This window comes from Rhinopithecus roxellana, chromosome 21 (genome assembly GCF_007565055.1).
Source record: "Rhinopithecus roxellana isolate Shanxi Qingling chromosome 21, ASM756505v1, whole genome shotgun sequence".
NCBI classification, from domain to species: domain Eukaryota; kingdom Metazoa; phylum Chordata; class Mammalia; order Primates; family Cercopithecidae; genus Rhinopithecus; species Rhinopithecus roxellana.
In genome coordinates this window covers 57,626,109-57,638,473 of record NC_044569.1, presented here as the reverse complement: position 1 = coordinate 57,638,473, position 12,365 = coordinate 57,626,109, and the positions used below count along the sequence as shown (strand labels likewise).

Sequence of the window (12,365 nt, the reverse complement as noted above, 5' to 3'; positions counted from 1 at the left end):
CTGCCAGGCTTTGGTATCAGGATGATGCTGGCCTCATAAAATGAGTTAGGGAGGATTCCCTCTTTTTCTATTGATTGGAATAGTTTCAGAATGAATGGGAGCAACTCCTCCTTGTACCTCTGGTAGAATTTGGCTGTGAATCCATCTGGTCCTGGACTTTTTTTGGTTGGTGGGCTATTAATTATTGCCTCAATTTCAGAGCCTGTAATTGGTCTATCCAGGGATTCAACTTTTTACTGATTTAGTCTTGGGAGGGTGTATATGTCCAGGAATTTATCCATTTCTTCTAGATTTTCTAGTTTATTTGTGTAGAGGTGTTTATAGTATTCTCTGATGGTAGTTTGTATTTCTGTGGGATTGGTGGTGATATCCCCTTTATCATTTTTTATTGCATCTATTTGATTCTTCTCTCTTTTCTTCTTTATTAGTCTTGTTAGCGGTCTATCAGTTTTGTTGATCTTTTCAAAAAACAAGCTCCTGGATTCATTGATTTTTTGAAGGGATGTTTGTGTCTCTATCTCCTTCAGTTCTGCTCTGATCTCAGTTATTTCTTGCCTTCTGCTAGCTTTTGAATATGTTTGCTCTTGGTTTTCTAGTTCTTTTAGTTGTGATGTTAGGGTGTCAATTTTAGATCTTTCCTGCTTTCTCTTGTAGGCATTTAGTGCTATAAATTTCCCTCTACACACTGCTTTAAATATCTCCCAGAGATTCTGGTATGTTGTATCTTTGTTCTCATTGGTTTCAAAGAACATCTTTCTTTCTGCCTTCAATATCATGAAAATAAAGAACATCTTTATTTCTGCCATGTAGTTGTGCAGTTCTGAGTGAGTTTCTTAATCCTGAGTTCTAGTTTAATTGCACTGTGGTCTGAGAGACAGTTTGCTATAATTTCTGTTCTTTTACATTTGCTGAGGTATGCTTTACTTCCAACCATGTGGTCAATTTTGGAATCAGTGCATTGCGGTGCTGAGAAGAATGTATAATCTGTTGATTTGGGGTGGAGAGTTCTGTAGATGTCTATTAGGTCTGCTTGGTGCAGAGCTGAGTTCAATTCCTGGATATCCTAGTTATCTTTCTGTCTCATTGATTTGTCTAATGTTGTGTGTGTTAAAGTCTCCCATTATTATTGTGTGGGAGTCTAAGTCTCTTTGTAGGTCTCTAAGGACTTACTTTATGAATCTGGGTGCTCTTGTATTGGGTGCATATATATTTAGGATAGTTAGCTCTTCTTGTTGAATTGATCCCTTTACCTTTATGTAATGGCCTTCCTTGTCTCTTTTGATCTTTGTTGGTTTAAAGTCTGTTTTTTCATAGACTAGGATTCCAACTCCTGCCTTTTTTTTGCTTTCCATTTGCTTGGTAGCTCTTCCTCCATTCCTTTATTTTGAGCCTATGTGTGTCTCTGCACGTGAGGGTCTCCTGAATACAGCACACTGATGGGTCTTGACTCTTTATCCAATTTGCCAATCTGTGTCTTTTAATTGGAGCATTTAGCCCATTTACATTTATTATTATTGTTATGTGTGAATTTGATCCTGTCATTATGATGTTAGCTGGTTCTTTTGCTCGTTAGTTGATGCAGTTTCTTCCTAGCGTTGATGATCTTTACAATTTGGCATGTTTTTGCAGTGGCTGGTACCGGTTGTTCCTTTCCATGTTTAGTGCTTCCTTCAGGAGCTGTTGTAGGGCAGGCCTGATGGTGACAAAATCTCTCAGCATTTGCTTGTCTGCAAAGGATTTTATTTCTCCTTCACTTATGAAGCTTAGTTTGGCTGCATATGAAATTCTGCGTTGAAAATTATTTTCTTTAAGAATGTTGAATATTGGCCCCCACTCTCTTCTGGCTTGTAGAGTTTCTGCCGAGAGATTTGCTGTTAGACTGGTGGGCTTCCCTTTGTGGGTAACCCAACCTTTCTCTCTGGCTGCCCTTAACATTTTTTCCTTCATTTCAACTTTGGTGAATCTGACAATTATGTGTCTTGGAGTTGCTTTTCTCAAGGAGTATCTTTGTGGTGTTCTCTGTATTTCCTGAATTTGAATGTTGTCCTGCCTTGCTAGGTTGGGGAAGTTCTTCTGGATAATATCCTGCAGAGTGTTTTCCAACTTGGTTTCATTCTCCCCGTCACTTTCAGGTATACCAATCAGATGTAGATTTGTTCTTTTCACATAGTCCCATATTTCTTGGAGGCTTTGTTCACTTCTTTTTACTCCTTTTCTCTAAACTTCTCTTCTCACTTCATTTCATTCATTTGATCTTCAATCACTGATATCCTTTCTTCCAGTTGATTGAATCAGCTACTGAAGCTTGTGCATTTGTCACATAGTTCTCGTGCCATGGTTTTCAGCTCCAGCAGGTCGTTTAAGGACTTCTCTACACTGATTATTCTAGTTAGCCATTTGTCTAATGTTTTTTCAACGTTTTTAGCTTCTTTGCGATGGGTTCAAACTTCCTCCTTTAGCTTGGAGAAGTTTGATCGTCTGAAGCCTTCTTCTCTCAACTCATCAAAGTCATTCTCCATCCAGTTTTGTTCCATTGCTGGTGAGGAGCTGCGTTCCTTTGGACGGGGAGAGGCGCTCTGATTTTTAGAATTTTCAGCTTTTCTGATCTGTTTTTTCCCCATCTTTGTGGTTTTATCTACCTTTGGTCTTTGATGATGGTGATGTACAGATGGAGTTTTGGTGTGGATGTCCTTTCTGTTTGTTAGTTTTCCTTCTAACAGTCAGAACCCACAGCTGCAGGTCTGTTGGAATTTGCTGGAGGTCTACTCCAGACCCTGTTTGCCTGGGTATCAGCAGCAGAGGCTGCAGAACAGTGAACATTGCTGAACAGCAAATGTTGCTGCCTGATCATTCCTCTGGAAGCTTTGTCTCAGAGGTGTACCCGGCCATGCGAGGTGTCAGTCTGCCCCTACTGGGGGGTACCTCCCAGTTAGGCTACTCAGGGGTCAGGGACCCACTTGAGGAGGCAGTCTGTTGGTTCTGAGATCTCAAACTCCATGCTGGGAGAACCACTACTCTCTTTAAAGCTGTCAGACAGGGACATTTCTTCACTTTCTAAATTATCAGCGCATCCTGCTGGTTTCATTCCTAAACTATTTTTTGGGTCTGTCTCCTTCTCCCCACTTCCTTTGCCATCCCTTGGTGCAATCGACTGTCTTCTCATGCTGCAATAGCCCGCCCTCTCTCCTTTTACAATCCCTTATCCCCACATCAGATCATGTTGTTCCTCTGCTGAGTCCCCATGATACTGGGTGGCCCACAGGCCCAGCTAGACCTGGCTCTGCTCACCTGTCTGACCTCCACAGCCCTGCCTAGCCACATTGGCAGCTGCTGCTGCGGAGTAAGTGATTGTATTTACTCACTGGTCTTTCTCTGGGAAGCTCTTCCCGCACATCCACATAGGGCTCCATACCTCTATTCATATCCCCTGTCCAGAGTGGCCTTCCTGGGCCCCCCACTATCCTTCCAGGAACCCTCCAATTCCTTGTCCTACTTTTTTTGGAAGAGTTACGGCTACTTGGCATTATATTGAATGAATCATTTATTGTCACCCCCATGGAAGTGCCATGAGGGCAGGGACTCTGGCTAGTTCATCAGTACATTCTGGCCTGAAACAGTGCCTGGCACACAGTAGAGGGTCCATAAATCTTCGTTGAGTAAAAGAGGAGAAAAGCCCTTCTCACACATCAACAGTACAGGCAGGCCATGGAGGAGCTGTGTGTAATTCCACATAATAAGAGCTGGACTGGAGGGGTGCCCAGGGGCTGCAGGCATAGAGGGAGGAGGGCCACGAATGGAGCCAGTGGAAGCTGACCCCTGGGCTGATTCTGTTGGATGAGTAGGCAGGGACTAGCAAGACAACAACAAAGGTTATTCCAGACAGGGGGACTCCTCCAGCAGGGAGAAGACCGAATCCTGTCCCTGGCACTGGGGTGGAGACAAGGACTAGGAGGAGAAGTGGTGAGAGTTGGTGGAAGATGAAGGAAGGAGAAGGAGGCAGCTAGGATGTAGCTCTTGGCTAGGGCACCTGTGGGGATGGTGGTCAAAGTCCACCAGCAGCAGTAGGGATACTGGCCAGTGCTAGCATTCACACACTGAGGCGTTCCTGGCTGTTGAGCTGAATTTTACAAAGGGAAGTCTTTCGGAGCCCCCTAATCTGGCCTGGAAAATAAGGTCATCACATACATACTCTCACAGGGAATGTGCTAGACACTGGATCTGGGGCCCTGCAGAACTCCTGGGTGGGGAAGGAGGAATGAATCTAGACACCGGGCTTTGCCCCGATATCCCCAACCCCTACCCTGTGCCAGAAATGACCCTCAGGCTTGGTGTGAGGTGCACACCTGGGGAAGATTAATCCCAGGACTATTTAGGGTTGCACTGAGAACATCAGGCTTTTTAGCATCCAGTTCTGATACCTCAAAACAGCTCTGATAATTCCTGGGGACAGATGAGTGAACTGTGGCCCAAAGAGGGCAGGTGAGGTTCAAGGCTGCTGAGCTGGCCTGTGGACCAGCCAGGGGTCGGAGCCAGGGCTCTCCACTGCCATGGAGTGTCTCCTGATAGTTGTGACCTGCAGTTGTTAACAGCTGAGCCTTTCTTGCCCCTCTCCTACCTATCTGGGAAGACACTTCAGTCCTTTGAATTGTCAGGCTGCAATTTTGAGACTCTGATTTCTGTGCGTTTGCTGTGACGGGTCGTGTGCTATCTCGAGACAGCAGCTGTTCTGGCTCTAGAAATAGTGCTGAGCTCACTGAAGGGCTGTTGCCCTTGGGAGGGGGAAGGGCTGCTGACTGAGAAAACCCCCAGAGAACGGTGGCTGTCAGAGTCAGGGAGAGGAAGTGCAGTGACATTATTAAGAGCAGGGGTTCCAGGCTCTCACAGTCCTCGGGTTTTTTTCCAGTGCCACCATTTACTAGCTGAATGACCTTGGGCAAGTTACTTTACCTCTTGTAGTTTGCGTCTCAGATATAAAATGGGGGGAAATTATGCTTGCCTCATAGGGTTATTGGGAGGATTGAATGAGACCAAGTTAAAGAGTCTGGTATCAGGCTGCACAGTTGTGCAAGGTGGGCACTGCACAAAGATGCTCAGGCAAGGAGTCAAGTGGGGCTGAAGTACAGCTTACTCTCTTGACCAGCCATGCACCTAGTGCATGTGGCTTAATTTGTCTGAAGAAAATGGTGCTTTTTCCTGATTTGCACAGAGGTGCCATATGGGCTAGTGGTGTCTCTAACCAGTGTGGAATAAGTAAACAACTCCATGGTTCTCTGAGACTCTGCACCGAGCTCAACAGGAGTCTAGGTGTTCAGATTACTGAGCTGAGGTAGCTTCCCTGTTCACCTAGGGCTAGTGGAGGTTTAACAGGTATTTGTGCATGACACAGGGACCCCCCCGGGTTCCTATTCTCTGGAATACCATCGGTGTCTGAGGGTGGGGATGGAGAAGTGTTAGATAGAAAGCTGAATGCATGGACCTCATCTTATAGCAGCCAGTGGTTGCTGGGACCCAGAGTACTTTGGCCCCCAAGAAAGGAACCATGGCCCTGGAGAAGCTCTGGAAAGGGAATCAGGCCAACAGGGGAGCCTCTGTGGGGCAGGCTCTTGGGGAAGGGCTCAAAGGAATTACAGACCCAGGCTCTCAGAGGGCCAAACCCTGGGCATGCTGAAAGGAGGCCCCCTCAGGAGAATCGCTTGAACCCGGGAGGCAGAGGTTGCAGTGAGCCGAAATTGTGCCACTGCACTCCAGCCTGGGAGACAGAGCGAGACTCCGTCTCAAAAAAAAAAAAAAGAAAGAAAGAAAGAAAGGAGATCTCCTTAGCTCCTTAGCCCACAAAGCTGCAGCCCAGTCTGGGCAGAGGGAGGAGAACTCATGTCCAGGGCCACTGTGTTCACCTCTTTCTGGCCTTCTGCATTTGTCTTCTCACTTAGCAGAGGGCAGAGAGATGGGGCAGAGCAGATGCAGCCTGGCGCCAGCATCATATTTGGCTGCTGGAAACTGAGTGGCATTTGAGAGGAGTTGGGCTCCTGATATGACCCACTGGGACTATTTATACCTGTGAGATGCCCTACATGGTGCCAGGGTCCCCTCCCCTTTGAGGCGGGTAAAGATAGTCTTTCTAGCATTGAAAGAAGAGACAGTGATGAAGTCACTTTGAGAGGCTAGTGAAGTTTAAGAAGGTTGGAGAAAATGCTTCCCTCAATCTTCTAACAGGGTAAGGGGAAGCTTGAGATATTTAGAAGAAGGTCTGGGACTTAAAAAGACATTTATTAGTGATTTCCAATAATAAAAGAATCATAACACCATTGCAGAAAACTTATAAAAACACAGAAAAGTATTTTAAAAATAACCCATCATCCCATTTATTCTGATTTATCCCTATTAATATTGTGTTACAATTCTTCACTTTGCCTACGCATTCACATACGTATATATAATTCTTTTTGGAGACCACAGTTTTGTAACTTGCATTTTTTTACCCAACATTGTTATGTGAGCATCTTCTTATGTCATTAGACAAAAAAATTTAAGCAACATTTTTGATGTCTGTATATCTGTATCCAGACCAAATGGGAATTTTCATGAATTTCCATGATACCCTCTAAAATGCAGTCCTTGAGCATCCTGTTAGAAGCAGAATATGGGGCAGTGCTTCTCAAAATCTCGTTTCCTATCTTAGTTCTTTTGGGCTGCCATAAGAAAATAGCTTAGACTGGGTCATTTATTATTGTAACAGGAGAAATTTATTTCTCACAGTTCTGGGGGCTGGGAAGTCCAAGATCAAGGTGGCAGAAGATTTGGTGTCTGGTGAGGGCCCGTTCCTCATAGATGGCAGCTTCTTGCTGCATCCTCACACGGTGGAAAGGCAAAAGGCTCTTTGAAGCCTCTTTTATCAGGGCCTAATCCCATCCTTGAGGTCAGAGACCTCATAACCTAATCACCCCCCAAAGGCCCAGCCTCTTAATACCATCACATTGGGGATTAAGTTTAAACACTAAACTTAATGTTTGTATTGGGGATACAGACATTTAGACCATAGCAACCTCAAGTCAATCATCTTTAGAGACTGAGCTAGAGCAGTACGGACCAAAAAAGCAAAGCGCAGGTAGGATAGAGAAAGAAGCCAGGGCTATTAGCTACATTTTCCAGATGGGAAAACTGAGGCTTTAGACTCGGGCATGGAATAGTTTTGATGACTTGGCTGAGGTACTACATGGAGTGTTTTCAGGATACCTGCCTGGGATTTGTTTTAATCGGATATGGTAAGACATGAAAATATGGAAATGACTGTCATGAAGGAAGAGGTTTTGGTACTCACAGATCCCTAGAAACAGGAGGCCCTGCAAGACCATGGGAAGAAGCGCCTGAATCAGTAAGGAGGCAGAGGCAGCGAGGGGGAAGTGTGGGCAAGAACCATCATTGGGATTTCCATGGAAAGGAACTGGTGAGGCAGGGTTTGCAGGTATAGGATTGGTTGATCTGAGTAATTTCAGTGGGTTCTGGGGTGTAGGGGCTATCCCCAGTTGCCTGGGACCTGGCCCTGGGGTGAGTGGGGCAGGAGCTATTCCAGTGTCCAAGAATATGGGAGCCTGATAGGGGCATGGGCTCTGGATTGGTTTGCAAATGAAAGGTGCACTCACAGGCTAGTCCTTCACTGTCTCCAGCAATTGGCTAGCCCTGGAAGAAGCAGTCCCTCCAAGGTCAGCAAGGCCCCAGGTGTCAAAGCATCAGAAGCACATGGTTAATGAGTGGATCCTCCAGCAGAGATGAGGTGATCAAGCAGGTCCATGTCCAAGCAGGACTTAGTGTGGGCTTTATCCACAGGGTGTCAGGGGAGAGGTTTACTAATCACAGCAGAAGGAGAATGTCACCAGTACACACAGTGAGAAGCTTCGAGTTGTTCATCCCTGACTCAGCCCTGCCACCAACCAGCTTATGGTCAGAGACTGTCTCTGACTCCCTGTGGCATCCACTGGTATCACGTGTTCTTTAGTGGCGGGACAAAGGGGACAGAGGGGAATGAGCATTTTTGGGGTAGTTCCTGTGTGCTAGTGGTTTCCATGAAATGCTCATCAGTGTTTTTTTCTCAGCCCTGTTGCACATGCGCTGCATTGTTTTTGCTGATTTGCAGATGAGAAAACAAAGGAGCAGAAAAGTGCCAGGCCTAATGTGGCTGTCAGAATACCATAGACAGAGTGACTTAGCTTATAAACAACAGAAATGTATTGCTCACAGTTCTGGAGGCTGAGAAGTCCAAGATCAAGGCAGATTAAGTTTCAGGTGGGGCCCCACTTCCTTGTTCATCAACAGCATCTCCTTGCTGTATCCTTACATAGTAAAAGGGAAGAGGCATCTCACTTGGGCCTCTTTTATAAGGGCAATAATCCCATTCATGAGGGCTCTGCCTGCAGTACCTCCCAGAGGCCCCACCTCCTAATACCATTACCTTGCAGGTTAGGATCTCAACATATGAACTGTGGGGGCAACACAAACATTCAGACCATACAGAGGCTAATGAGGGGTGGAGGGGTGTGAACCCAGTTCTGAAAGCCTCTCTAAGTATCACCAAGCCCACAGCACAAGGTCATTTGGAATCATGATGCTGCCTAGTTGGGTATATGAGTGATGTTGAGGATGCAGGAGAAAGAGGAACCAAGAAAGAGGCAAGGCAGGAATGGCTTTGTCAAGGAAATGGTAGGGCTGGCTGATTGAAGAGAAGATGCTACCCTAGTTCAAACAGATTGTTTTAAAGAGGACAAAAAAGAGATGCAGAGAGGGGAAGTGTTTTACCCAAAGTCACACAGCTGTTTTGTAGCCATATCTGAGATGTGTCTGCAAGTCTCCAATTTCCCAAGAACTCTAGGATAAGTCTCAACCTAATGATTTCCTGCACCATTTGAATCTGGACCTTTTCTTAGCAGCAACCTAGGACCACGGCTTTACCTGACTCAGTGGATTCCAAAAGGCTTAGTTACACCAGGTCAGGTTGCCAACAGTGATCTTTGTGATAGGACACCAGAGCTTACTGTTGTGTGACTGGAAAATTAGGTGAGTCAGAGCCAAGGTCATGGGCTCGTTTTGTGGCCCCAGGCTGACCCCTTGTTCTTATTTGCAGATAACAGAATCTGCATTAGCTAGTTAAAGCAGAAAAGGATTTATTAAGGGCACAGCTAGCTCAGATTCATGGGAAAAGCTGAAGAAATGGCTGAACTCCCAGGACTTCCTCCCCAAACTGCAGTGAAATGAGGCCACCGTGAAAACTGCTGCCTCTGATATAATCATGAAGGTGTTACCACTATTGCAATTTCCAAGAGCCATGACACCTCTGCCACATTCTGCACCAGCAAAACCGTGTCTTGAGGCTTGCCATTCTTCCCCTATAACAGGTCTGAATTCATCTCATGCAAATGCTTCTAACTGGCTGAACCTAAATTGCATCCAGAACCCTACCTGCAAAGGAGTCTGGGAAATGTCATTTTTAGCTTTCCTGCCTCTGTAGTACAGAAGATATAGAGATAACAAAGACACTGTCTGTGTGATTCAGATGCTCATGGTTTGGAAAGAAACGCAATTACATAAACACACAATTGTACTATTATGTAGGTGCAAAAGTAATTGCGGTTTTTGCCATTACTTAAAAAAAAAAAAAAAAAGGCAAAAACTGCAATTGCTTTTGCACCAACCCAATACAATGTTATTTGCTCTAACTAAGAGACAGTGAGCAGGGGGAGTCCAGGGTCAGGATCAGAGGAGGCTTCCCAGCAGCATGGCTACTCGAGCCGGGTACTGAAAAATCCATTTGAGTTTGCCAGATGAGAAAGACAGAAAAGGAGTTGTAAGACACAAAGGTGTTTGATATTTGGGGGATCTTCAGTACCTACTTCTTATTAACTTGGCCTGAATTCTTTTATGACATGAGAACAAAGAGCCAATTTATTTTGTAAATAGGGACCAATTTGTTGTGGAAAATATTTTAATATCTTAAAATATTATGTAAAATTATTTAAATATGTAATTATAGTACTTAAAACTATTAAATTATATTTAAATTATTCAGGACAAATATTTATAAATATAACTTTTAAAGTATCACAGTATTACTTTAATGACAAAATGACAATACAAATACAATGATGATAATAATAATAATAAAACTACCAATATTTTTAAAAGAAACCAATATATTGGGTAAAATGTTTCAGGATTTCTAAAGCAGCACATGCATAAGTTTGTCCAGTGTGTAAGGGTATGTGGGAAATGACCATTGCTGCGTGTAGTGGTTTCTGGGAGATGCTTGAGCGATGCCTGATTTCCAATCCTTGGCCCTGGGGAGCCCCTCTCACCTCTGATTCTTGCAGACTACCTGTTGCAAGGCCACTGATCCCATATTTACAGTGGTTTGGCCCTGCAGGCTTCTGGATTCATGATGTTAAAGCTGTCCTGGGATCCAAACCTCCCAGCTCCATCCACCCCTGCCTCTGAACAACCGCCAGGAAGAGAGGGGCCATGAGGAGAGGGCTCACTGGGCCTCTGCCACAGGAGGCCAGAGGGCCCTTTCCAGGGGACACCAGCCATGCTCATAGCCAAGTGGCAGAAAGAGCAGCCTTGAGTCAGCATGCAGGTTCCCAACTTGGCTCTGCCACCTTCCAGCTCCGGGATCTGGGCACCTTAGTTAATTCCCAGAGCCTATTCAGGATGCTTGTGTCACTTTCCTCATAGGCTGATTAGAAAGATTAAAAGTGAATGCATCCATCCACATCAAATACTTGGCCTGGCGCTTAGCCTATAGTAAGGGCTTAGTAAGTGTTGGCTGAAATTGGCATTGATGTTCTGCATGAAGCTGGCAGAGGGACTCTGAGGTGGCTGTGACATGCCTGGAGCCAGCTAGTGCTGGAAGGGGCTTGATCTCTTCTGCAGGTAGACCTAGACCAAGCCCTGGTCCTGCCCTATATGGACAGTGTGACCTGAAGCTCTGTCTGATTAGCCTCAGTATTCTCAGCTGCCAAATGGGGAGAAAGGCACATCAGTCTCAGCTATGTCACAGTATGGTCACGAGGATCAAGTGGGCAAGGGGCAGGGAATGGAAGGGCAAGCTGGAGGCCTGAAGGCTCACTGTCAGACTCCCAGTGCTGTGCCAGAATGACTCTGGTCTCTCTGCTTTCTCTGATCACAGTACACACAGCATCCCTCCTCCTCCCCTCTCCTTCCCAGCCACAAACTTGGAACCAAACCTGTTTCTGAATTTCCCTGTTTGCTGAAATCGGTTTATGCTTCTGTAAATGCTTACACTCCCAGGGGAGTGGGGCGCTGAGAGTAATTGACCACCCAGTGATCAAGCCAGAGGGCCCCGTGGTCTGCCTGAAGCCCCTAATGGGTCATCTGCTGGGATGGGGATGGTTGGCTTTATTCATTTCACTGGGACAGACACTCCACCCTGCAACAAGAGCTCCTGCAGGCCCTGGACATCCTGACCTGCTTCTCTGTTTAACCTGTCTCTGTTGGTCCCCAGGTACTTTGAATTTTACGAGGGGCCTTTTGAATATAACTCCACAAGATGCCTGGAGCTGAGGCACGAAATATTGGAAGTGAAGGTGCTGTCCATGTGAGTGTGGCCATTTGTGGTGGGTGCAGGGAGCATGTGGAGGTGGGGCAGGGGTTAGGGGTGGGTGGGGGGGCAAGCGTGGAAAGAAACAGGAAACATGTGGTAGGTTCCTATAGAGCGTAAAGTAGGTCTCCTTCCCCAGAACCACTGGCATTTGGAAAGCCCTGGAGGGCTGGAACACAGTGATGATTGTGCCTGTTTTATGACAAAAGGCCAAGTTTGCAAGGTCACCTCTGGTGACTCGGTGTTAAAGTCCCCGCCTCAATTACGGGTCTCTTTGATTATCATCGCTGGCTCCTCTTGTGTAGAAACTGAAGAGGGCACAGGACTTTCTTGCCTGAAATTCAGTACGTTGCATCGCAGGGTTAAGCGTTGCCCTCTTGCTATCACCTTTGATGGTTTTAATTTTATTAAAAGTTTTGATTTTTAAATTATTTAAATAATACAAAATTTGTGCGGTACAGATGGTTATTCAATGAAGAGCCACCGAGTTCTCCCCAGGGGTGACGATGTGGCTTTGGGTATCCTTGCAGAGTCAATGCATGAGTAAGAATCTGTGTATGGAGATTTAAAAAGTTTTTTTTTTTTTTTTGCACAAATGGTAAAAGAGCTATGCTCCCCACTCCCCGCTTAACAGTACATCACCTATGACTCTTCAACCCACAGGAGGGAAAACACATTACATGCTGAACATTTTAGCATGCATGTGCCCACCTGGGTTTCCGCCCTTCACAGAACTGCCATGAATTCAGCAAACCCATTA

The 12,365-nt window shown here is 45.6% G+C and overlaps 1 protein-coding gene across 1 annotated transcript in view; it reads left to right on the top strand.

Annotated features, from left to right (window-relative positions):
* ST8SIA5 (ST8 alpha-N-acetyl-neuraminide alpha-2,8-sialyltransferase 5) overlaps positions 1-12,365 on the top strand; it is an 88,098-nt gene that overhangs the window by 50,899 nt on the left and 24,834 nt on the right. Inside the window, exon 2 of the mRNA XM_010386812.2 lies at positions 11,510-11,602. Within this exon, the coding sequence (XP_010385114.1) occupies positions 11,510-11,602 (93 nt within the window). The remainder of the gene's footprint in view (positions 1-11,509; positions 11,603-12,365) is intronic.